This window comes from Trachurus trachurus (assembly GCF_905171665.1).
Source record: "Trachurus trachurus genome assembly, chromosome: 5".
NCBI classification, from domain to species: domain Eukaryota; kingdom Metazoa; phylum Chordata; class Actinopteri; order Carangiformes; family Carangidae; genus Trachurus; species Trachurus trachurus.
Window position 1 is genome coordinate 36,623,148 of NC_139896.1, and position 27,528 is coordinate 36,650,675.

Consider the following 27,528-nt stretch of genomic DNA (forward strand, 5'->3'; position numbering starts at 1 on the left):
TGAATCAAGCACATAGAAGATTCACTCCCAGTCTTGTTATGGTTCAGATCGGCCATTGGCATACAGTGTAAGCACAGATGAATGGTATTACATGGTGATGTGCTATAATATTACAGAGCCACAAGAGGGCACACTTCATCTACTCAAGCATTTTCCAAAGTCCAGAGGAAAATGATCTGAATTCCTTTCATAACTCAAGTTTGATAAGCTGTAACACAAATGTGTAATTATGATCAATAGTGCCTGTATAATTTTTCTACACTGTTTTATTCTGTAGAGTCAAATGGAAAATCTGGTTGGTGGTTTGTAGCTAGAAACAGCTTGATGAATACAGTGTTTAGGCTGTTTTGATTTTTGGTCCAGTGTTTAAAACCTTTAGTATTTTCACAAACTGTAATTGCTGTCGTTGATTCACCATAGACAGTAAATCTCATGTCCGCTTTGCTTACATCACTGAAATAAAACATTCCCATGTATCCGTCCTTTCCTTCATGACAAACTGACAACAGGAGTAAGCTCATCTTAGGAAAGACGAGCTGTTTCACACACACACACACACACACGTTTACTATGGTCAGGAATCAACACACTTTCCTCATTCATTGGAACAGATCTGTACAAATAAATACACGTCTGCCTAGTTTTACATTCAAGCCACCAGGCAACGCTGTGCCTTTAAATATGACCTTCCTTCAAAGCAGCTCACGTGACAATCATAAAGGCAACTTCAAGACGGGTCACAGTGTGATTCATATTCATCAACTAATCGGGTTTCTCAAAGGTCAGCGTTTCGGAATAACTCTGAAAATGTAGTGCTTCTGTCGCGTACATATATTACACTTGACAATTAAAGTAGGAAATGGTGGCTCTTGATCAGCAATGTGCACTGCTTCTGGAGATGTTGGCTGGTTTTCAATAAAACACAAATCACAGGGAGAACACCTCTATGTCAAGCATGGCACCAGTGTACAGAGGAGAGGTTTTTGGCAAGCAGATTTACACCATGCACAGTACCGTTGTATAAACACCCGTACACAGACATCAAATCAACAAGTGGTGTGTGACAGTGAGAGCATTTGGAGACAAAGGTCTAAAACAGCAGTAGAAGAGTGGAGTGGACATGCATGTTGCTGGTTGGGGCACTATGGCAATTCTGAGTCTCAATTCATGTTAATTGCTTTGATAGATTTACTGTGTTACAACTACAGTTTGAATGTAAAAAGTGCTTGATTTCACCTTTCATCCACCCAGGTGAGTGGTGAAAGGTGGAGCCACCAACAGCAGCATCATACAAGTGCCCTCCATCAAAAAACATGATGAATTATGAAGCTGTCGTAAAGCACAACAAATATCCACCGCAGAATGGTCAGAAGAAGAAGAAGAGATCATCAATAAAACACAAACAAACGTGGCCTGGCAGACACACACACACACACACACACACACCTGGTACATCAAAGTTAAACCCATGGACATGAGGCTGACATTAAAAAAACATTTTCTCTCCAGTGCAACTCTTCTACCCTCTTCAAGCCTTGGCCTTGGTTTCTCTCTCTTCACTCCTGTTCAGTTCCTGCTCTTTAAAAGAGGACACACAACAGCTGAGTAGAACAGTACGACAGTTTACAGCAAGAACCGGCTTTCAGAACATACTGGCCTGGAAAAATGACTTGTTCTGCTAAGCCAGCTGACAGATGACAGTCAGTTAGCGATGCAGGCTGCATGGGCGTGGAAACCTCTTTTCCTTTTGATTTCCTTTAGAGTGGCTGAGAGGGATTCCATGTGGAGGGGCGACAGGTAGGAGCATGTCCGTGAAGCTGGGCGTACGTCACCACAGGCAGCAGATCCGTGGCCGAGCGTACGACGGAGGATCTGTCGGTCTTCTCATTCTGCTCCCCCCTTTCTGCATCAGCGGTGGAAATCACATGCCCTTGAATTATTAGTGGCAAAAGATGCCTGGTATGGGAATGCTGAGGGAGACAAAGGTTACAAAGATGAAAGTGACGCAGAAACAGCTGATGAAGAAAAGAAAAATGCCTCTGGTGTCAGACTACGGTAAGTACGGCCTGAGGTCAGGATGTCTCACCTGAAGATGGACGCTGATGTGGTGATCACTTTGGCGTGGCTAACAGTTCTGCATCCAGACATAGTGGAGATAATAGAGACACCGTTAATATCAGGAAATCGATCAGAACAACACAGAACATCAGGGCACGGCTGCTAATGATGAATGTTGTTGTTATTGATTCATCTGTTTATAGCCATGCTTGTGGTGCGCTCTATGAATGTCAGTGTCATTCAGTTCACCACTTCAGTCCAGGCAGAAATATCTCAGCAGCTGTTGGTGTAAATAGCCATGACATTTTTCCCCCCATATTTTTTCCTACAGACAATCATCCTCCTCATAAGATCGATCTTTTGAAGACATAAGATGCATCCAACCGACTCTGGTGATCACCTGACTTTTCCTGTCACGCCACCCTGAGCATCACATTTGTGGTTTGGAGTGAAATGTGCCATAAGAATCCATAAGAGCTGCAGAGATCCATCAAAGCCATTATTCACTCAGTTAAAGTTGTTGGAATTCCACAGACAAGTTCTAGCTCATGAGAAATCCCCCACCATCCAGCGAAGATTTGAAAACAGAGGAAGTCATTATAACTTAACTAACAGGAACAGAAGTCTATAAAAACCAAGAGTCAGAACCAAACGGAAAGAGCGTTGTATTACAGTGAAAGGAATCAGTTTATGGAACAATCTCAACAAAATTTTCAACTTTTCATTCAATATTTGAGATTTTGTGATGGCATTTTAATAGTTTAGTTTTGTCACTCAGTTAAAATGGGCTGACAGCTGCTGGTTGGATTAACATGAACTTCTGGTGCAAATATTCATGCCCCACCCCCAGGATGGATTTCATTCTGCTTGTAGTAGAAGTTGTAAGAAGCAGAGAGTATTTGTTTTTTCTACACAATAAATGACTTTGACAATAAATGACATATTATTTGTGGATGGGTATCATTCGATTATGGAAACCTGGTTGGAGCTGTCTTGTCTTGTTATTTTGTTGTTGTGTTGGTCATGTATTGAATGTATGTAATATTGTTGGGGTATACTGTATATTGTTTTGTATTTGTCTATATGGTCTACATTGTCTGTATTTATTTGTTTGTATTGTTTTATATTGTCTAGTGTGAATGTGTATTCTTTTATTGTCTCCATGTGTATGTTTTGGACCCCAGGAAGAATAGCGGATGCTATGCAGATGCTAATGGGGATCTTAATAAACATAGAAACTTAGATAATAATGAGAGGGAGCATTCATTCCAGTGAATTCATCTTAATGACTAATGCCAGGCGCTTGGTCTCACCGACGAGGACTTGTGCTCCTGCGGGGGGCGCTCCGTCTTGGGGCTGCTGTCTGTCCCTTTTGGCTCTGATGTCTTCACTCCGTCCGTTTGCTGCTGAAGACGAGAAGCTGGAGGAAGGCGGCAGATGTGTGGCTGTCATAGTTAATAAACTCACGCACATAACGCTGCCAGCTGTTCCAGCCGAAAAAATATTCCAACGTGCGAAAGATTAATGGTTCAGAGTGAATCATTAGCGATAGGAGGAGGGGAAAAAAAGGCCAAATAAAATAAGTTTGCGCAGGAATCACAGATAAGTTTGTAATGCTGTGGGCGCAGTGAACTTTGCAAAGTGTTTTTTTCATACAGTTACACATTCAGTTGGTGTATAACTGGAGGGAGGGAGCTCTGCTGGTGCAGCTGAGGTGAAGTTCATCACTCAAGGCTGCCTCCATATTAATTTGCTCAGGAAGCAGAGACTCTTATTCTCACATGTGCCCCGTCTATATTTTCCCCAGATACCCTGGATATGTGAACCAGGTGACCTCGCCCCGCTTTCCACACCCTCAGGCCGTTCCTGTCCAGTCAGAGGAGTCGTTTTCCCCTACACTCACCTGGAGAATTTCCCTGGCTGCTGCTGCACGCACTGTCCTCCACCCCAGAGCCATACACAAATGAGTCTCTCTTGAGTGGCGTAACACAAGACATGCTTTCCTGTAAGATGCCAAGGGTGAAGCAAGTTAGAAATATTCCCTTTTTCCACCAATGCATCACAAGGACAAGCAGACAACATAATCACACCCACAGCTCTCCACAGTTAATGTATTTCTCTTTTTTGTGTGTGTGTGTGTCTGTGTATGTTGTACGGATAAGAAATGGAAAAAAGCCATTAATATGTATTACTCTGCTATACATTTTTAGAGCTGTCATAACTATGGTGAAGTGAAATCCATCAAACACTATCACAACAGATAAAAAACAAATTGTTTTCCCCAGCAGTTTCAGTCAGACAAATGCTAATGGAAGCACAATATGTCACAGGCTGTAAACAACGCTGTCTGCTGATGTTTGGCTTGGGTAAGTGGCACAAATGTACATGTCTGCACTTTCATTATGTGCTGTCACCCCGCCCGTCTCCACCCACCAGTCCGGTGTCGTAGTCCTCCTCGGCCTCGTTCTCGTGCTCCTCCACGACACTCGCAAAGCTGCTGGCGTTGGAGGAGGAGCGCGAAAGGTCCTGCGCCTCGGGGATCGACGGCGCCCTGCAACACATTGCCAAACTACACACCTGGGTCACTCTGACCGCACAAAATCTTGTGGAACACTAAGTACCGACGCACTTAAATGAGCAGAAATTTCTCAAAGGCTTTCCCCCTGTTTCTCCTTCCATTTTCAGCCAAAGTGACTGAAGTGCCTTTGCAACTGTGCCACATAATCTTTTAAGATGTTTGGGAAAACAGTGCTCTGCTCTAAATGAGCTGTTTCTGGGTGATACTGAGGAAAACATCTTGAAAAAGTGATAATGTTTTTGCCTACATACCAATAACAGACTGAAGTGCAGCCTTTAAGACACAGTTAAGCACAATTTCAGCAGCATCACGCTCCCAGATGAGTTCATGTCCCATATCAAGCTAAATGCACGCAAATACTTTTCTCAAATAAAATGTGCTCCACCTCATTAACAATGACAGATGTCAGTGTTGTGTATATCACGACATATTGCTACAACATCACCACCAAACCTTTATTATGTTATTTGTCTAGACTAAACACCTGCCTCCTGCAGAGTTAAGAGTGCAATTACAGGCTGTTTTTGAAAATGTAGAGCCACACAATGAGGTTGTGAGAGGGGATAATATGAATTTTGTGGCTTGCTGCATTAGAATAGATCCAGAGGCTTAGAGCCATGACTGTGAAGTGAGTCATCCATGTAATAGAGTCACTGTTTTAAACTCTGCAAATCCCTTCCCTATACCGCCCGCAATAAACACATCTATCGGATGGAAACTAGCTCCTAGCTAAATCCGACATATTTACTACAATTAATTGTTGTTTTTTTGTATGTTCATGAATATGTGAGGTCCCATTTCAAATAAACCTTTAAAAAAAAAAAAAAAAAAAAAACATCTATCACCACAAACAACTTCTCATTGTTCTTGATTATGATACAGGTAATTGATCATAAATAATAATCACCTGTTTTTAGTGGCCTGGAACTCTGGAGAGCTGTGATTGGAGGAGTTGTCTGATTTGTTTTCCTGTGACAAGTAGCTGCTGTCAGGTGTCCGGTGGGTGCTGGGTGACACCTCCCGGCTTCAGGATGGAGACAGAGATGGAGACATGAAAACAATGGAAGTTTGTTTATTTCATATAGTAAGAATTTAGACAAATTATTCACCAGTGTTAAAACACATTCACATGATCAGGAATGTGTGTTGTAAGATCTGAAACCACAAGCTACTGTTTTAACTGGTTACAATATTATGTAGTTGGGTTGTCCGTCTATCTGTCACATTTTTGTTTCAGTAACCCTTTCAGGGAGGTGAGTGCAAATATTTTGTTTGAATCAAAGAGTAATTGATTAGATTTTGGTGATGAAAGGTCAAATGTCAAGGTTACTGGGACCTCACAAGGTATGGTTTTAGCCTTGTGTACACTATTTCTTAGAAAATCCTTTCATTTAAAAATGTGCACCAATGTCAACTAGGACTCAAGGATGAATGGTTTCGATTCATGTGGTCAACCAGAAGAATACTAACTCAAGATTTTGAAACCATTTTAAATCAGTTTTTAATATTTTTTATGAGTCTGGATGAATTATAGTTCGAGAGGAGGAGGCCGATGACTCAAATGACTGATCACCAGCTGCATCACAGATATTAACTACATTTTACAAAGCAATAATTATCAACACTGTTCAAGAATCTTGGTACTGTTATTAATCTTCTGTCCATATGTTAAAAATCAGTGTAAAATCCAGGAATGAAAAAGATAAATTGTCTAAGTCCAAACAGCCGTCCAACGCAGGCTTGTATCTGACACAGTGCCTCATCTCAACGCTAATTACTTCATTTGAATGTCCCTGCTTCCATCTGTTGCAACACTGTTCTCTCCTCACTACCCACTCCCTGCTGATCCGCTCTGCTCTGTCCTCTCACCTCCTCTCTTGGACCTCCTGGATGTTCTCGATGCCAATGGCGCTGCTGCGACGGGAGCTGAAGGGCCCAGACTTTTTCCTGGTTGGGCTTTTCCCAGGAATTATCAATGACTGACAGTGGGCAGGGAGAGGAAAGTGAGACACACTGGAGGAACAGTATGAGCTGCTGACCAAGTAATACAGTTCATGATGCAGTAGGCTACATGTAAAATATGCTGTAAAGGAATTATGAACTGATGGCTTGATCAATCCATGATGTAATGACACAACATGTTTTACGAATCCATGATAGAGAGGCTTCAGCAAGTAAATTATTTTTTATTCAGCTTTTTCCTAAATTTGTGACTTTTATCACTGATGAACAAAACCTTTTTTTGTCACCTCTCTCTTTCAGAGGCGCCCTGCTGGGTGTTATGTTGTGTCTCTTTTTACAGCCACAACATCAGACTCTTGAGTTTATTTATTGAGATTTCAAAATGCCTGGTGCACATTTCTAATTTAAGACGCAGTATGATTCAGCAATGAACGGCTGCATGAGAACACAAGTGGGAGTCTGTTCACAACTTTTGTTTGCCGGATTTCTAACATTTATCCTTCAGTGTTTAGGGACAAATTTCAAAGTAAGATGAAATGCAGGAATTCATGCACGAAGCCCAAACATTCATCATCTACCTGCACACGATTTACGTCACAGGAAATATAGAAACTAAAGGTCAATGAGCTATAACACTGCTCAGTTCATGATGTGTCATTCCATCTCAGCCATCAACTATAAACACGGGAGTGTTTGGCTAAGGGTTGAATGAATGAAATGAATGAAATTGTAATTAAAACCATAAACTAAACACATTTCACTATAACTGACGACAAAAACCTAACTATACACTCACATTAAAAAAATGACAATAGTAAAGACAAAAGTAGAAAATGAGAAGGGAGAGTTATACGTGAACCTCTTCTATTGTTCCTATCCCTATGGCACTGCCTCGACGTCCATATTTACTGGGACTTTTCCCTGGGACAAGCAATGACTAAGCCATACAAGACAGGACAGGGTAAGCAGAGAGAGAAAGAGATGATCAATTGAAAACGGCAAGAGAGGGAAGGAAAAGAAAAAGAACACATCATAAGATCTCATGCGCACAGCACAAAGAATTTAAACAGCAAGGTGCAAAAAGTGTTTGAAAAAAGGAGCTCCCAGCGTGAGTTAATAGAGAAGACATGATATTGAGGAAAATATAAGAGGGCTTTTTAGTGCAAAGTTAGACTGGGGTCCAACACAGGAGGGCACAGTAGGAGATGGAGCGCCACTGAGGCAGCAGGCGTGTCAGCACTTTTGTCCTGAGGGCTACAGGTCTGTGTAGCGATGCATTCAGAAGGAGAGAGAAGGCAGGATCCAAAGAAAACATAGTCCTTTCAGAAATGGGGTGAATTTAGTTCCAAATCCCAAACAGCAATACGTTTCAAAACGAGTGAAACAACATTAACCCCATCTTTGAAAGAGACACAGGACAGGACAGTGTGCTCCTGGCACCAGTGGCATGTGCCATGCATATTCTTCAGCTGCACATGCACAGGCAGGAAAGAGAGGCAGTAACATTTACAGGAGGGCAACGGTCATGGCAAAAAGCACATTGAGAAGGGAGGGAGTCTGGGTAGTCAAACAGCTGCTATGCTGAGTTCACGAGAAGACTCAGGATAAGGACTATACTGGGGTCCACACACAATCAATCATCTTGCATTGAGAAGGAAATCATTGGTTTCATTTTACAACCGATACTCCATTTTTAACACAATCATCTAACTGTCACACTACGTGGTGATGGCGATTCTCTCGACAGATGAGAATGAATGAAATGCTGAAAATGAATTGTGCTGTTCGTTTAAAAGAAAAAGAAAAGAAAAAAGGAACAATCTACTTATACATTCAAACACTTAGAGCCATAAATGGAAAAAGGCAATCAGTGCTAGTACAAAGCAAAGAGAGAATTTAAAATGTCAGGTTTGAAAGCGAGTGCTTTGATGTTAACACACGATGTAAGGCAGGGGCTATAATGTGCCAACAGGAGTCATTTACTAAAGTGTTGCTCAGAAGAAAGTGTAGTAGCTGCGGAGTCTGTGTGTGCACTTTATCCACTGTGCTGTGAGTGGTGAAAATATAATATACCCTGAGTGCACGTGTTAGGTGGACATCATGTGAACCAAAATGGGCTACTTACAATCCCTGGGGTTTTGGGGCTCTCTGCGGGATTGTGGGTAAAGCTGCCACTGTGACTAGTGGAGACTGTGTGTGACTTCTTGTTACTGAGGCCCATGGCGTCCATAGACTGGCTTCTGCTGCGGATGACCCGCTACAGAGAGAAACGAGGAGATACTGTCAGTGGATCCACTGGGGTTGTGTTGAAATGCAACACACTGACGGATACTTCAAATGTTGACCAACATGTAGATATTGGTAAATACTCGTGATGATGCAGCGTGTGTTTTTTTTACGAGAAGGTTTTTTTTTTATATAAGAGACATTTTGACAAGTCACAGTAGGAAAGAAACACCTGTGTCTCTCCTAATTTGACAAGTCAAACGTGCACTGTCAAAAAGATTGTTCAATTATATACAGCTAAGTATATATAGATTAGGTTAGACAGAATAGAATATACAGTTTACATGTCTTTCTTTGATGGAAGTAAATGTGACTGCGTGTTGAAGCTATTTTGAGGTGTGATAAATATGAGGTCAACCATGTGAGCATATGGATGTGTGGAGATTGGGGTAGTGCAGGTCAACAGGCAGGAGGGAGAGGCTGTGTGAGAGAAATGCAGCTTCATAGAGGGTTGATAGGATACATACAGTATATTATGTTCTATGGTGTCGTTGAAGAAGAAGAAGAAGAAGAAGAAGAAGAAGAGGTTGTATTTGTGTCACAGGATGGGAAGATGAGACAGCGTGAAACAAGAAAGACCAACATGAGAGAACCAACAGTGAGGGAAACTAGTAGAGACAGCAGCAACAAAATCCACACAGCGAGACAGCAAACAGAGGAGGGAGGAGTGGGGAAGCTTTGCTGATACAATTTGTGGAGGTGTGAAAGACAGAAAGAGGCAGTGAGATGGCTTGTGACAGGTAAAAAAAAAAAATAGAGACAGGACTTGGAGGCAAGAGCGCATTTACACAGAGGAAGTGTATGGAAGTGTGAGAGAGAGATGGATCTAAAGAGATAAAGGTGGATTTATTTTTCTGAAGTTACAAAGAAAGACAAAAAAAAAAGCAGAGAGCTAGACGACACAGAGAGAAGAGAAAAGCAGCAAGGGAACACTGCCCATGGGGAGACATGCAAGCTGCATCATCAGCTCCCTAATGAGAGGTCATTAAATCCTTCATCAGGCACACACAATCACAGCTTCTGCTGCCGTGCCTCGGCGACTGGGCTACGCTCCACAGCCCTAATGGTCATTGATGGAGCACTCGCAGTCGGAGCAAAGTGCCTTTCAAACACAACTGGACGCTCCCCAGCCTCAAAACCACACCATCACGCCCAAACACACCGAGTTCAGCAGTCGCAGCCAAGTGAGGAAATCAAATGCCACAGGACTGGTCCTTTGAGATACTGCAAATTTTCTATGCTTTGCTTTCTCATGTGTGAATACCCAGAATCCCAGCCAAGAGACAGGGGAGGGAGAAAAAAGCATCCTGAAAGTTTCTCCACTCATCACCATTCTCTCTAATGCATGTGGAGGTGCAGATTAACGATGCATCTCATCAAATGAAGGATGGGGACTGTACCTTGAAGGATTCAAAGAAGCCTCCTCCTCCGCCTGCTCCCCCGTTCTCCAGCTTATCTTCGTCCCCACCCAGACCCATCATGGACTGGCTGTTGATGTGCAGCTCTTCATACAGAGTCTCTAGCAGGGCTGAACGCGTGCGCTCCTGACAATAGCAACAACAACAACAACAACAGTCAGTCTGCACAGGAACTGACTGTGAATTTAGAATCTGAAATTCAAATTTGTTGTTTCAAGTGATGATGTGTCTTGAGAGATGATGAAAACAAAGAAAAAAGAATGACAACAAATATCAGAAGTGGAGTCCCTTAGCATTAAAGCAATATGAGAGGTGTTAGAGATTATATTTAATTAATATTGTCACTTAAAATCCCTTTAAAAAAAATAAAAAATAAAATAAAGTCAGTAGCAGGCACACATATACAGACACCCACACTACAGACATTGACATTTCTGTGCTGCAGTTTGCATGGTACATGTAACACTCTTCTCACCTCCAGCTTGGCAAACTTCTCAGCCTTGTAGCAGGCGTACTCTGCATTGATGAGCTTGGTGAAGAGGAACTCGCGGAACTCAGGGCCCTGACCGAGAGCAAAAACAGAGAAATGAGGGCGTAGGGATTGACGCTTGATGATGTCTGCTTGTGAATTTTGTTTGACTACTGACCTTTTTGAAGATGGCAGGGTCAGGCAGAGCAGGCCCGAAGAAAGGAACATCATCCCTGGCCGTCACAGACACCTGGAGGAGAAAACCAGAGAGACACTGTGACGTCCCACTGCCAGGTGAATCAAAGCCCCTGAATAATGAATGACTGCATCTGAACTAGGTGTGACAGGTCGCCGTCAGTCTGAGCATCTTGATACAGTATCGACTGGACCAACCTTGTAGGTGACATTGTCCGTGCATGCGTTCTCCACCTGCACCACCGCATACGCATGCAGGAAGTTGGACTGGATCATGTCTGGTACAAAGGGCGTGTTCTCCTCCTGGAACACGATGGCCACTATGTCGTTGCCTATGTGCCTCTTCCTCTGCAGCTGGAGGGCACAGACAAGCACAACTAACAACAGCCCAAACATCTCAAATAACCACTTAGAGAATCACAAACACAGGCCCAGCACAGAATCACTTCCAGGGCTCGCACTCAAAGATTGGCTGGGAGTAAATGTAGTCCCAGCATAGAGGTGGACGATGCAGACATACACAACAGCCCAGTTTGTGGAAACTGAAGCTTATTGGTCTGCATGGCTTCCAAACATAACTATATGAATTTCCTTACACACAGGTCTCTGCAAATCCACTTTATCTGCTTCTTCAGTGTAGCCATGACTCGGCTGGAATAATTAAGGGGTTTTGCGTGTGGGAATGAATATGTTTGAACACCAGTGGAGGTGCTTCAAAGTCTAAACAAAAATGGTTTGTGCTTTTACAGATGGCTGACTGTCAGCAACCCAAATCATAGCTGCAGAACGGCTGCATTTTCCTTGTTGCCAAAAGGCTTAAAGTTGCCAAAGGGACACTCGTGCACTTGGAAGAGAAGGCGACTATGCTGGAGTATTATATTTTTATCTGAGCAATATCTTTTAAGTGGCCCAGAGTTGCCAAGCATTAGGGACACCTTCTTCTTGTGCTGAAATGTAAAAATATGCTGCCATCCCATTGCCTTTAGATAGGAAACTTTTCCTACAGAGCTTCCATCAGAGAAGATGTGGCTTTATCCTTCTTGTAAAACACAATTAAAAGATACTCATAATCATCATCATCATCATCATCAACCTTTATTTAACCAGGCAAAAAAATTGCTAAGAAAAAAGTTTCTTATTGAAGCAATGGCCTGGTAGGAGGTGAGGGACCTCCTAGGGGGAAAGGGAGAGGGGGAGAACAAAAAAGACAACACTAAAATATACTGTAGCCAGTAAGTAATTTGACTATACTATAACATATGTGCAACTAGTTTTTAGTTTTTTTCTGTAATCAAACTTAAATAAAATGCTAGTGGATATCAGAATTTCCAAATAAATTTCAAAAAAATGATGCTCATCAGGGAGACTCCATGACCTAAATAACTTCACAGCATGTAAATAGAAGCAGATCATCTACCAGATCATACAGACAGATCCGGTTTGATGATAAACAGAAATCCTCAATAAAAAAATATTCTCAGTATAGACAGTCTGGCATAAATAAACCAAGCTCCCATGTTCCTCCACAGTAAGAGCCTTGACACTCTGATGCTCACTCTGCAGCAGCAAATGTTGATTACCCTTCGTCACTCATCCGGCTGTTTTACACGCTAAAGTGCAGCCTTTTAACGATGCCACTTCACACCTGTTGAGCTCAAGAGCTGAGTGGTTCTGCTGCAGTTGTGTGCAAGTGACAGTACAGCAAATGTTTATTCTAGGATTCACAGATGATTCTTTTCCAGGTAGCACCCAAATTACTTTACAGCATCCGTCTGTTTAAGCCAGTCTGTTTGTTCACACTAGAACAATCAACCATCTGTCTAGGCTTTTACAAGTTTTCATAATTTGCTGAAAATATACTGTATGAGCCACTATGTTAAATATTGCCCACATAAATTAAAATGTGCTCTGTTATTTCAAAGGAAAAGAGTCCAGCGTTCATTTTGCAAATAGATGCCGATTTAATATTTAAAAAAGCAGTGTAATATCTCAGGATATCTAAATGCAGTAGTTTTTATTGTGAAATTAAACATATCCTGAAAATTAGATCACAGTTTGATAGACATAAAGATGCAACAGGTAAATCCTTTTGTATTAAAAATGACTTAATCTTTGTGATCTGTTTAACAATGAAATTCAGGTAACTACTGCACCACCACTAAGGTTATTAACTACAAGCTTTGATACAGTATTTACTCACACAGTGACTTTTTGAACAAGATAGCTGCATCACACTGCACAGATAATGGTTGACTGAACCACAGCATCACCACAGCCGCACCACAGAAAGTTAAGACATAAAAATGAACCCAATGAGCATGCTGCTCAAATGAGATACTCAACAGTCAGTGTTGTTTACATCTACCCAGATCTGACTTCACAAATCCCGACCTGCTTTTTCTAGCGTCCTCAAACACAGCTCTGTCACTATGGCTTCACCTTGCCTCATGAATCACCACATGTTGTTGTTGTTCATGTTCCCTGTGTCTCTTCATGCACTGTACACGGTGCATCTGTATGGGAGTTACTGTGGTAACAAGATCCCCAGATTCCCCACTGGCCAAAAAACCTGTTTAAACCCGCTAACAATCGGCTTTTGGTGGCAGTGGGAAAGGCACCGAGCCGTGTCAAACGACTGTGGACCATGAGTTGGTGGTGGCCGCTGCGTGTCTCTTCAGGGGACCGGAACTGGGCCGGAACAGAAACTTTTTCGGGGGGGTGGGGGGGGGGGGGGGGGGGGGGGGCTGGGCCTGGAATCCCCCTCCGTGGACAGCGTCCTAGGTGGCGCCTCGTTTTTTCTTGCCCCCATGAGTGACTCCTGGGGCAGGCTGGCTCACCTGTGTCACATTTGAGAGGGTTTCTTAGCCCATGCACCTTACAGCTCCGGTGGTTTGCTCTGACGGCCGCCTGAGCTTGCGGCTGACGTCTTGGGATGCGGTCACCCGGCCGGGCTGCAACCTGGGCGAACGTCTGCTGTGGAGCTGCTGGGGGAGGAGGTGGCATCTTCCTGGGTAGACAGAGTTGAAGTGCTTCACCCTCCTTCTTTTTCTCCTCACACTTTCTTTGCATGGTGGCTACAGCCGGTCCAGAAAAGCCTCTCGGGTCCACTGGGATGTCGAGGAGGTGGGCTTTTTCCTTCTGGGACAGGCTGGAGAGGCTGAGCCACCTAGCTCTCTCCTGTGCGACCATCAGGGCCATGGCTCTGCACCTGTGTAGGCGTAAGCAGAGGTCAGTCACCACGCAAACTTCTTCCCACACAGCAGCGGAGGGTGAGGTTGTCATCTCGGCCTGGTAGGCCAGCAGGAGCGATGACGCGTTGAGGGCTCTTACAGACATGGCTACTGACTTGTAGCCTTCTTCAGTCAGGGAGGACTGGAAGCATTCCGCCTTGGACGGCAGGACGGGGCCCGCCGCCATCATAGTGGGCTTCTGGCCGGGGTGGAGGTGAGACGCCAGGAGGGGTTCGACCGGGGGAAGGTGGGAGAAGCCTTTCTCCTCCATGCCCGCCCAGTCCAGCGCTGAGCCTCCCTGTGCGCCGTTCTTGGCCGTAAGTGGATTACTCCACGTTGGGGTTGCTTCCTCCAGGCACTTGGGGAACACCGGCAGGAGCTGTCTGGTGGAGGGTTTGGCCTTGGGGAGCCGTCTCCCCTCGTACCAGGATGTGGAGGTCTCGGTCTGAGTCGTCCTTGTCGGACCTGAGGCCGACTCTGGGGGACTCAACTTGGAATTCAACACCACATCCACGATGTCCTCCTGTTCTGCCAACAGGTCTGCTCTGGGGACGTTGTGGTGTGTCAGCGGGGGGATGGCGTCTCCCCCAGAGTACTCCGTCTCCGACTCCCATGGTGGAGGGTTACGTACTCCCATCATACCTGCGGCAGCGGGTCTTGTTTGAAAACCGGGCGCAGTGCTCGCAAATCACCGGGGTCGCCAGGCCGTCCTGGGCATCCTGCAGCCCGAGGCACGCCGAGCAGGTGGAGTGGGTGTCCACCCCGGATATTTTCTTGCCGCACGCGGCAGATGAGACCCCTCCATGGTGAGGAAAAGGGTCTTATTTTGGCTCTCGTAGCTTTGCAGCTGCAGGGGAGCTAACGTGTTAGCAGCCAGCGACCTAGTTGTGAGCTCGCTCTATGACCAGTATGCTAATATTAGCTGAGCCTGTTGTCCAAGAGCTGCTTCCAGGAGCGAGAAGAGACTGAAGTACTGACGTGACGCCCCTGTCTTATAGGGAGGAGGAAGACCCTCCTCCAGGGAGCGGACGTCACGTCTGTCTGCCAGTCAGGACTGCCGTAGTGGAAAATTGCTTCCGGGGACAAGCGCAAGGGCCGTGTCCCATAGTGAGATACCGAAACGAATGTTGAAAGAGAACTATGGTGGGAAACCCAGACCCGGGTCAACCCCCTAATTTACATGATGACGTTGAGCGTTACGTGACACCACGTCATAACATGGAGCTAGTCGCGTCTCATATCACGTACCAAAACCATAGAATGTATATAAAAGACCAAAGCTCTGCTCACATTCGATACTGGGATTTGATCAAAAGATCAAACACGTCCGTCACAAGGCCGCGGCCCTGGTGCTCCACAGGTCAGCCACCTCGTCTGCCTCGGCCAACAGACCTCACACTCCGTGGCGGGCGGCTGTGGCATGACGCTGTGTGGGGGGGTCAGACCCGGCTCATTTTGGTCAATGGGAAAGGAGTCAAATGGCGATTGTTAGATTAGTGGGAAAGTGGCTAAAGAGACAGTGCACCTCACTGCAACATGGCTTAAAAGAGACGAAGGTCCTCAGCCACAAATAAACACAAGAGAAACTTAATTAAATGACAGAGGAGACACTGAAATGCTAGAGAAAATGGAAAACTTGAAAATAAACATTTCTCTGAGGAGATTAGGTGAGCACAGCCAACCTGCAAAACCTAAACATGACATTACATGTGACTTACTTGTTTTGATCATCTCATCATCCAAAGCATCTCAATTTACATGCAACGGAGAAAATGGAATAACTGACGGGGTCCGCCCCCTCATGCGGCATCACCCGTTGTTTCAGCTGGTTAATACGCCCCCTGTCCTGTTGACTTTTCTGTCACCTCGTAAAAAACTGAATATAAACAACTTATAGCCTAAGCTTAATAATAAATTCTCAACTGCAGTTCCCGACCAGACGCCGGATTCACACTGAGAATAGGATACGGGCTTTCTCCCCCCCCCCTCTCTCTCTCTCTTTTTTTAATAAAACACTCTTGCTGGTGGCGCTGTGTTAAATGTATTGAATCGGCGCTGACGTTGGGTTTTTTTTCTTCACTTTGCCGGGTTCGGGCGGCTTCTCTGCTCCACTTTGTGCCGTCTCTACTGTTGTGGAGCAGATGCACATGCATTGTCCAGTTATACTCCGACTAAGGCGTATACATGACGGAGAAAATCGAATTCCAATCGCATTATCTGTGTGTCTTAATCGGAGTTGGAGAACTCCGACTTTAGTCGGACTAAGGTGTTTACATGCACTTCAGTTGTCCAGTTATAGTTGGATTAAGGCAATAAATTGTTTTTTTTTAAGTGTCATGTAAACGTACTGACTGACCCATTAGCTGCCCCTGCAGTCAAACGTGGACGAGACAAATCCACGTTTACAAATCAATTAGTGAAAACTGCTCAGAAGAGACAAATTAGCTCCTCTGATCATTAATCACTGGAATGCCACTATACCTGCTGTGAGTCTCCCTCTGTGTAAGGCAGCTTGGTGGACACATGGAACATAATCTCCTTGTTATGGAAGTTTGTGTAGACTGATTCTGTGCCTGTCTGCCCATGAGTGACATCCAGCCCACCCCGAAACCTGGAGAAGAAAAGGAGCAGCAGAGAGATGGGAGGTGGGGGCATGAGTGAGAAAAGAAAGAGAGAGAATTTTAAAAAGCAGAGATAATGAAAGACTTAGGAGAGAAGGTGAGGAAGGATTAAGGTAAACAGGCGAGGTGAAGAAAGACGAACAAAGTGGTGTTAGGAGGGGAGCATGGGTGCATGCTTTCAGCGTTCCCTGTCCTTCCAGGCTCATCCATCATTGAGAGAATGCCAAGGGCACTTCTGCCTCCTCAATCACAATGTCAGTAAACACTCCAAATATCAGAGCCCTCTAAATCGCCTTTTCAGGGTTTTATTTAAAGCTAACTTTGATGAATGGCAGAGTGACTGTTGGCCTCCTTCTAAAAAGACATTAAGAAGATACAGACAATTAAACAAAAGTGCTTAGATCTGCCACCTTGAAAACTTAAAGAAATTAAATTGAAAAGTGTCCAAACCCTTTAAAGTCGTGAAGCTCAATCTTCTGTCCAAGAAACTCCAAAAACTCAACAAAGGCCGGACTTTCTTCCATATTCCCAAACACCTCCTCCTCTGATGTCTGTGAGGACAGAGCAAACGACAGGCCCAGGAGGAGTGACACTTGACTTCAAAAGGAGAGATCAGCAGCTGGATCTTTGATGTGCACTCACCTGGCCGAACTTTTGATAAATAACTCCAAACTTGAAGTTGTTGCTGATCACATGTTCGTCAAAGGTGACAATGAGCCTTGATGCCTGAGGACGAGAAGATAGGTAGGAAGTTTTGAGTGGGGTTAACAGAGCTGCCGGGTTGTTGTAGCAGGAAGCAAAAGTGAAGAGAGTCACAGGTGGATGAATGCCTACCTTTGGGTAGAGTACAGGGTAAAACCTATCCACATTCACTTCTTCACAAACAAGCTAAAAGTAAAAAAGGACATTCAGAATTTTTTACAATTTCAAACATACTGAAATATTTTTTGACAATATAATCTGTGCGATAACAATTGCCTACCTTGGCCATTTGAACCACATTGGGGAACTCAGTAAGGCAGGAAATGGGAATCACGTCGTGGTGGGTTTTTAGCTTTGTGCTGAAAGGCAAACAGTTTGAAAAGTCAAAGTTCTATTTCTGATGCAAAGCAATTCTTCTGCTTTGATGGCTCTTTCTTTGTTGCTCGGCATTCATGCAAGTGAAGGGCACATCCAAAGCTATGGAAGCTGTGTGGAGCTGAAAGTATAATAGTCTTTATGCTTGATGCATTTGAGACAAGATTGCCTTGGAGAGGGTTGGATTTGTCCATCATTACTTTTCCAAAAGGTGTCAAAAGGTTACAATACACACTGTGAAAACTCTGCACAGACCAAGTGTTGAGGTAAAAAAAAAAACAGGCCAATTTCTAGTAGCTCACATTTAAAGTGCTGGAATACTACAAAAACTGCTCCCTTATGGGGAATTACTGTCAATGAAATACCACCGTACATCGGTCCACCTGCCAGAATCTCTAAAACTTGCATGTATTTGAACGACCTGCACAGCTCATTTTGAAAATCATAGTGCTAAGCTGGCAGTGCAGTGCTGAGAGGATGTGCATACTGCTGTAATGAGAGCAATAATCTGTACTTCATGACTTCTGAGAGTGGTATCTTCTTTCCTACCCTGTAAGGAATTCAACTCAACGCCTACCTGTAATATAAAGTCATTCTGTCAGTATATAAATCATGTAAATAAAAAAAGCACTCATGCAAGACTGTCCAGGATGCCTTTATGAGTTTAGTGGGACATAATAAGTTCTGTCCTGCTCTTTATTTGACTTGGTGAAGTTTGTCCGACAGAAACCGAGATACGGAGACACCACACCTATCATGTGGCATGTCGCAACTGAGTGTACAAAGCCAAGCACATATTCAAATCATTGGTGCAGAAAGGTTTATGACCACACAGCACCATACATATCATATTCTCAGGACATAAGGTATAGAACTCAGCAAAAATAACAATATCAAAAATGTATAAATAACCATTACCCCCCCAAAAAACTTTGGAGGCATTCAGCTCCTATAGACTCCCTATTACACGATTCTCATAACAACTTGAAACATTGACTTAACTAATACCAAAATTACTTACCAAAATCTAGTCACCAGAAAGAAATCAGGGACTTGTTTCTGTCTAATCTGCTAAAGTGCTTTAGTGTGTTAGACCTGGATAACTGACAGCTGTAGCAACAGTGACTAAGGGAAAGTGAAGCTTGGCAAACGGTTAGTTTACATTCTATGTCTAAATCCTTACAACCCATAATCCTTATATATGATACAGAATATAAATTGGTGTCTCTACAGTGTACAACAGTAACAATAAAATATAAAAAGATATCATGACTCATCATTACATCTTACAGATGGACTGTGAGTCAGCGCCTCTGACAGCACCAGCTGAGGTGGCTGCATTTGACCGAGATGACGGAGTGACTGTGGGTGGTGTCCACCCAGTGGAAAACATCACTGAGATAAAAAAAAAAAAAGTTGTGGGCCGAGTGAGTGTTACCTTGCTACACACTCATCCCTTCTGAAGCTCCATTAACAAAGAGGGTGTGCGCCTATCAAACCTTTAGTGGAGTCTCTTGGGAGCTATATTTAATTCACAGGTTACATGGTGCGTTGAGTTGTGCCTCTCTCCCCCTCATCTGTATTTAGCAAATTGCGAAGGAGTGGAGGATTTTCAGTAAGTGAGCACTGAGTGAGTTTGGGTGATGGTGGGTGGGAGGCTTACACACCGATGAATAGTGTCCTGATAGTTAAGCACTTTGTGGCACAGTTTTGTCAAGTCAACATTTGTACGGAGTGGCTTGAGTGTTAATGCTGCACTGCACAGATATTTTAATACTTTTATCTATACTCACATTATTACACAACTCCTGCTACATAAATGACACACTACCACTATGTTCACTACCACAGATCTCGTCATGTGTTGTGTTATATATTTATAGCTCCAAAGCTGCGATGGTATTACTCTAAAATATACACAGTCCATCCATCTATCAGCTATACTGCTTATCCATGCAGGGCTGGGGGGGGGGGGCTCACCCTGGACAGGACGGACACATAGAGACAAACAACCAATCAATAATCAACCTAGCGTCCATGTCTTTGTGCATGTCAGGCACCACCATACCACCCTTGATTATATGAATTATTCCCTATATACAGACCAAGAATAAAACTAGTTTTGGAGTATTTATTGTTGCATAACAACACGTTATGTGAAGCAGTGGGCTACTAGTGAATTATTTTTCCAGCTCACTCCGTCTTATATAAACAGTGTTGGAGGCTCGATGACGCAAACGTTCACCAGGTGTGAAACGAGCAGCAAAAGAAGCAAGTGCATTCATACAGGTGACAACGCTTCAACAATAGTGACTTGAACACTGTCACGCTGTGGAAAACAGGCAGCAGCTGTTTGAAGTTATATTTAATTGTAGATGAAATTGATGAAAAAAATGGATTTGATGACCTCTGATGGCTGGTGCAGCCTTCCTGCTGAGCTGCGTATTGAAAGAAATCCAGCTAAAAAATACATTTTAAAATTCATCACTGAGGCAATGTGACAATTGAAAATCTTCCTCTGTGACATTTTTTTCCCCTCGATCTAACGCTATTTCCTCAGGGAGGAAAAAAAGCCAGTCATGTATGAAAACTCTGTGTATTGAATGGTTCTGTTTGGAAGAAGACTGAGACATGGATATTTAAAACCAGAGAGGAGAGCGGGGGGTTGTGGAGAAAGACACAGAAAGAGAGAAGAAATAAAAGAGAACGGGGTACAAATGTAAAAACTGCAGGGAAAGTGATCAACAAGCAAGAAAGGAAATACATGAAATAAAAGGACAAATAAAAGGAAATAAATAAATTATAAAAATATATAATAAACAAAAACGAGAGAGAAAACAGGTCAGAGATAAAGATAATAGGAAGCTGTACCGAAGCATCAAGCGCAGATGCTCTTGATCCCCAATGACATCATACTTCATGGAAAAGACCAAGTGACCCAGGGCAGCATCCATGGTGTAATAATTAAAGTGTTCCTGGGGGCAGATAAGGAGAAGCCACTTTAATGCAAGGATACAATCTCCTGCAGCAGCTGACAGGCTGACACAATAATAAAAAAAAGAAAGTGTAACAGTCTGCTAATTAAGGAAAGAACTCCAACTGCCCCTGAAGAAAAAGTGGGAACCAAGCAAACAATACACCATGTCTGATGAATCTCATTTTGAACTGCTTAATAGAAACACTGTATTTGTAGATCTGCAACATGTTTCACAGTTTACCCTCATTTAAAGGCGCCTCCGGGGGAAGACAGAGATTTTTGTGTCAATATCAAAAAGCAGCAGGTGTTTCCAAATGTCTCGATGTTTTTCATGTCTCCACCTTTTTCTGAGACCAAAATGTCACTGCACATTTGAAAGCTACACTAGTAGTTGTAAAGGTAATAAATAATGCAAAAATATACATCACAAATGAAACCACACACCCTCTGAGGATTGTCTTCTTTGTTTACATTCCTGTTAACACGGTGTTACACTTTTACTATGAATTGGGGAAAAAAGAGCAATTGTTTCGCTCCACATACAGTTTTAGAAAGAATTTGATCATTAATGTCAGGCAAGTGGATGTAAGAAAAATGACAGCTGAGCTTTCTCTAACCTACTTGTATACTTCCAAGACTGGTACTTTCACTGAAGGAAAGGCAGAAAGAGTAGTAGTAGTACTGTGTTTGCAGTCACCTTGCCCATGAATTGCTTCCTGTATATCTTGGCAGTGCTGTTTGTCTCCAGTTTGATGTGGGAGGTAGGACAGGGAGGTTGCTCTGCTTCTGGTTGGTCCTTAGGCTCATGATTGGTTCCTTCAATCCAGTAGCCTCCAAACTGTGGCAACAGGATGAGTGGAAAAGGACTGCGGCGACCCAGAACCTGACAGTGACACAACATTTAAATGTTACAATTCTTGGCATCCATACAAGCAGGGGATACATACATGTATGTATGTATATATATATATATATATATATATATATATATATATATATATATATATATATATATATATATATATATATATATATATATATATATATATATATATATATATATATATATTTATATATATATACTGTTCGCTGTATACCTCATGAACGCTGGGATAGGGGATGTAGTCCTCTTCTGTCTGCAGGGAGGAAAGCAAAGATGAGTCAAGCTGACAAACAGCCATTTGTAGTCATACTTTAAGGTTTGGTTCTTTGAGGAAAATAACAATGACAATGACACTGACTGAATTTGAACTACAGTATTGTGCTGTTCTGTTTTTTTAAGGGTTATTTAAATCATCCTGCAACATGACAGAGGCAACATTAGCAGTCTGTCTGACAAATGCCTATCATCTCCAGTCAATTAATAGCCTATTTTTTTCCGTATTGCTCTGTTCTCACCGCTGTCGCTGTTATTATGTAACTATTGACAGTCCATTTAAACTTTAAATTGTTCTTTGGTAAAAGTTGAACATTTTAAACCTCCAGTGATTTTGTGCCCACCACCTTTTGCTTTAAAAAAATAAAGCCTAAATAAACCCTTTGGTTCTTATTGGCTGTGCAGGTGTAGCTGTGAAACAAGCCTATGGCAGCTTAAATACACCTCAGCGGTCATCTCTTGATAGCAGACATTTCATCTCTCATTTTACCCTCTGATAATTGTATCCAGTCACTGTGGCATTAATCTGCAGTGCCTGTTGTCTGCTGCACTCCAGAAACCTTTTTGTGAAGTCACGCAACAATTCCTTTTAGATGAACCCACTTTCCCACATTTTCAGATAGTGATTTTCTTCATTACCCCCCAGGCTGCTTTTCAACAATCCCAGCACAGCATAGACTGGTTCCATTACAAGCTACTGGTCGTATGTAACCAGAGTGACAGCAAGAACAAACACAAGGGAACCAGTTTTTGTTTTATACTCATCAACATGAAAAGCACAGTCCCTGACACGAATACAAACTCTCCTATGACGCTGCATTATTAGCAGCATTAGGTGGAAATGTAGAGGATCACTAAAGTGAGGAGAACTCATCCTCTGGGCTCCACTTCACCCTGGGCTTCAATTCAGAGTCAGATCTATATTGTCAACCAATGGGATCACAAATGTCCCTGGGTTTGTCCTCTTGGGACCAAGATTGTCCCAACAACACCATCCACAGGGCTGCCAGGGTGACTAAAATTGGCATTTAGGTTAGATAGATAATCAGTCCCCATGTAGCCTTATTATATTATTGGCATTTGTGCAATTATTCATAAGAAATGAAGGAAATATACAAATTAACCAACAAAACTTTCCCAGAAATGCAGATGTTTGTTCACCAATAGGAAACCTACTACACACAATCATATATGAAATGCACATGTCTGATTTTGTTTCTCTTTCCCTGTGGCGCCACATAAAGCGAGGTCCATAAAGACACAGAAAGCTTCATGAAGGTGATTTCGACATTGACATGTCCTGCCAACTGGGAGCAGGCCCACACTACAGTGCATACTTGTGGCTGAATGGAAACAATTTCCCGAAGCCTGGTTTACCCATCCTGTGGACCGCCCTCCCATCTGTGATGAGGCTGTTACAGCAGCTGATTAATGCCCATGCTGCTGGAATCAGATGTTCCACACTTTCACATAGACAACCCGTGGGGCGTCAACATACATTTCCATTCATCATCACTGGTACCTCATTTACTGTGCATTGCTTTTATTGCAAAAAACATTAATTATTCATGCCAATAGATGAGTCAAACCACCATGCTGTATAGCAGCATTAATTTTAATCTTTACCTCAAACTCCTAAACCACATCATATAGACATGAGGTCAGCCAAAGCCCTGACCACGTAACCTGTGGCTGTTGTCTGCAATAAATGGTTTTATGTTCTTCTGTCTGATGATTACATCTATTGGGTGACCTTTCTGACTAAAAACCTCCTGCTGAGAAATCTCCCAGTCTTCAATACCCAGTGCATTAGCCCGTCTAAGGTAATAAGACAGCAGAGGATTTTGCAATCCTAGTACCCGGTGGGGTCCTAACCCAGTCGGTGAGCACCCTAAAGCCTGTCTGACAGCTGATAAGGAGGGGTTTAGGACTCTGCCATTACGGATGCTTTGCCAGACTGTGGTCTATGAGGAGATGTGACGATTTTGCGACTCACTTTGAGCGGGGGAGGGAGGGGACATCTCTGCTCATCCATTCTGCAACCCTGTGGTGAGAGAGAGAGAGAGGGAGAAATGACAGGATACTGAGGGAACAGGTAAAATATCTGCAACACAGGCTCACATGTGTGAAAACACACACAAAGACTAACAAACACACCAATGTTGGGGTTGCATGTATATTCTTGTGCAGGATGAGAGTGTGTGAATCATTGTGCTAGTCATCAAATCACTACAGAAAGAGGAAGAAAAGAGGAGTGGTATTGTAGAGACTATAGTGCATTGCAAAGGATAAGCAGACGTCCATGAGAATAGAGGCACGGTGCAGATATCATTAGTTGCATTTCTACATAAGACCCTAAAATGCCAAAATAGGACTCTCCATCTACTCTAACTGTTCTAATTCTTTTAACTCATAACCACTGACGGTTCCCAAAGCACAGAGAGACGAGGAGCAAAAGCATTCCCGATCAGTTGTCGCGTTGTGTGGAGTACCCTGCAGCGAGGTTTGAAACGTATCAAATTTGATGCATATTTTTTAAGGTCTAAGGAAGTTGAATCAAATGGAAATTGGAAACGCTTTCATTAAATTCATTCTTTGAAGGCTCCTCCGCTGCTTCAGCTTCTACTCCCCTCCCCTCGTTTTCTTTTTGGCTTTTTACGAAAAATAATAAAATATGCCACTGTTGTCTGCAACAGCCGTCATGTTGTCTGCAACAGCCGTCATGTTGCCATGGTGTTCATCAGGTTAACAAGTGACAGCAAACAAATCAGAAATAGTTTTGAATCTGATGAAATATCCACAAGTTTTCTGAATTAGTAATAATAGGTATATTCACGCCTACACATTGTGCCTTTCACGCCTTTTAGTCTTCTTGGTTCCAGCGCAACAACATCAGAAAAATATGTTGTTGTTATTCAGTGCCTAAGTAATGCTTTTGTGTTTTTTTCAGCAAGTTTCTATACTTCCAAAGATACAACCATTAGTAGATTTAAATGGTGTTTCCAGTGTGTCAGGGTCTTGATACAGTAAGTTGACCCTTACACAGCAATGCTGAAGCTCAAAGGTTCATTTGATGTACAATCGTGTTCAAAATGCATGCATGAAATAAAAAGAATGGCTTTTGTTGGTGCAGACAACTTATTCAAGATCAAATGAAAGAAAGAAAAAAGCGAGCTATGTTATGATTCAGTTAGGAGGGAAATTTGTGAATGTTTGTAGTGTCAAAAACACTCTCAGATCAAAGTGTTTGTTTAAACTGCATTGATCTCTCCAATGACTTACTCTGAATCTACTGCAATGTAATGAAACTCTAAACATCACTGGTTACAAAACAAAATGCATTCCTACAAATTTAAATTTAGCATATTGGAAAACCATAATACTGTATTTCACACGTCTGATGACACAGACAAAACTATACCAGCTGTGAAGAGAAAACACTAAAGGCTCTGTTCAGCACATCCAGAAGCACCAGGTTTCTAATGACAGCCTGAGGGTGTCACAGACACAACACACACACACACACACACACACACACACACACATTAAGGGTGTAGAGAGGGATTTGCTGACACACACACACACACACACACAGAAGTGTAGCAGTAACAGAGATGTGAGCTGCAATGTAAAAATAGCAGGAAAAGGAAAGAAACGTGAGTCTCAAAATAGAAGTAAATGGACATTTTATGTCCAAAGCGAGTGAAATTCTGAGGGTGGACTTTGATTTAAGCCTAAAAGGAAGAGAGGACAAAAAGTCAGATCCTGAGGGACCACTTACTGTACCTGCATCCTCTCGATCATGGCAAACAGGTCAGAGGTCTGTATGAGAGAGATGACACAGATCCAGAATGGGATACAGGTTTGATAGTTTGTGGAGCAGCAGCATGTGGTCTTCACTCATCCTCAAGCATCTCCGTTCACTAAACCTAACCGTGCAGTCTAGAACCCCTGCTTCTATATTTCACTACGACAGCACTCCTTTAGCGCATCTCCCCACCCGGCTTGACACCGCTCTCACTGAGGCTCCATTCAACGCCGGGAGAATCGTTCCTCCACGCTTCGAGACAAACACGCTGTAAACAGGAAACTCTCAGGGGGAAAATGAGCCTCGGAGCTCCATGGTGCTTTTCTCTGTTGCTACAGTCAACAGCTCATCTGACTGTGCACAATGGCCAAATTAGCTGGAAGACACTCTAGGTTTTCATGTCTGAGACACGCAGAGACATCAGAGTGAGCATGAGACACACTTCACCCATCAGGCAGCAGAGCTCAAGCTGAATTGACCTGAACGGTCTGGAAACTAGATTTCATGTCAACCGTGGGATAATCTTCATGTTTTGTAATCAACACGTGTCCACGTGGTGTACTGATTGAGGCATGAATCCAGCTACTGGATTTATAATTACACCCCGCGCTACCCATGCAATACCAATTAGCCGAGGAACTGGTACAAGCCGAAGAAAACACCCTCTGCTCATTCAGCTCCTCATGTTCTTATTTCCAACCTGAGATGAAGGAGGGGGCGGATGGCCCTGCTTGTTGTGGGGTGAACCCTCTGTTCACCATGTAACACAAGTGGACTGGAGTGCCAAGCCGATGTTTCCACATGACAGCTTAGATTTACTGAGGGGCACTGCAGGGCTTGCTAAACACACACACACACACACAGCCATATACACAAACAAAAGCATACACACGTGCATGCATATAAACATTTTCACACAAGCGTGTACCAAAACACACTTGTAAACTTGTAAACGGACACATATTAACACCACCCATAAAAAACCCCCAGCATGCACACACCTGACCCTGACCTAGTAAGCCGAAGGTGCAGCCTTGGTCTATTGTTGCATGTGAAAATAAATCGTGCCATATGATATTCTGGCAGATACTGCTCTCCTGACTGCAAAACAAACATCAACAAACATTGTCCTATGCTGAGCAGATGATCAGTGAACCACACAGACTCCACAGAAACCACATCAGTGCTGACTCTCTCATGAGAAAGAAGTGAAACAATGGACAGCTGGACAGTGGATTTTCTGCTTCAGTGCAGCACTGTGTGAACCACAGATAGTAAAACAGTATGTTCCTATAAAAATAGACATCAGACAATAATTAACACATTGTATTTTGTGTATATGTATTTCTATCTCTCTAAGATTGCTTAAAATGTAATACAGAGAACAGAGCAAAAAGAATCCCCCACTCCAAGGAAGTAAAAAATACTCACATCACTGAGGCACCGTCTCTTGAGAAAAGGCTTAGGCCTACTAGGTGGGCTGCTGAGCAGTCCATCCAATAATGCATTCTTAGCTATCCTGAGTTCAGTCATCATCCCACAAGTACAGAAACAGACAATCTGACAGGGTGTTGATGTCACCGTCAGACACAAGGAGAAAGGTGAGATTGACAATGACACTTTGCACACGGTGTGGCTCAGCCAGTAATCTAGCAGGGAAAACTTGACGGCTGTCTATCAGAATCCATATATA

General features: G+C 43.1%; 1 protein-coding gene across 1 annotated transcript; it reads right to left on the reverse strand.

Annotated features, from left to right (window-relative positions):
• Positions 1-1,876: 1,876 nt before the first annotated feature.
• On the reverse strand, positions 1,877-27,284 carry rap1gapb (RAP1 GTPase activating protein b). Its single transcript, XM_083971973.1, has 24 exons — positions 27,267-27,284; positions 25,814-25,849; positions 24,024-24,071; positions 21,969-22,007; positions 21,569-21,754; positions 20,766-20,869; positions 17,800-17,878; positions 17,652-17,705; positions 17,460-17,543; positions 17,268-17,368; positions 16,678-16,807; positions 11,165-11,320; positions 10,950-11,021; positions 10,778-10,864; positions 10,285-10,428; positions 8,724-8,855; positions 7,458-7,535; positions 6,506-6,615; positions 5,544-5,660; positions 4,492-4,627; positions 3,962-4,061; positions 3,372-3,478; positions 2,087-2,134; positions 1,877-1,970 (listed from the first exon to the last, which is right to left on the reverse strand). Exons 2-23 carry the CDS (start codon positions 25,829-25,831, stop codon positions 2,126-2,128), a joined length of 2,091 nt encoding a protein of 696 aa, XP_083828099.1. The 5' UTR covers positions 25,832-25,849; positions 27,267-27,284; the 3' UTR covers positions 1,877-1,970; positions 2,087-2,125.
• Between the last annotated feature and the right edge of the window lie 244 nt (positions 27,285-27,528).

What these genes read in the sequence shown, in the direction of transcription:
- rap1gapb (XM_083971973.1), bottom strand. An exon ending in CAGAGGGAGACTCACAGCAG is followed by an intron (nt 11,321 to 16,677) that starts GTATAGTGGCAT and finishes TGTGCCCTCCAG; the next exon opens with CTGCAGAGGAAGAGGCACAT. An exon ending in GCTTCTTTGAATCCTTCAAG is followed by an intron (nt 8,856 to 10,284) that starts GTACAGTCCCCA and finishes TTCTCTCTGTAG; the next exon opens with CGGGTCATCCGCAGCAGAAG.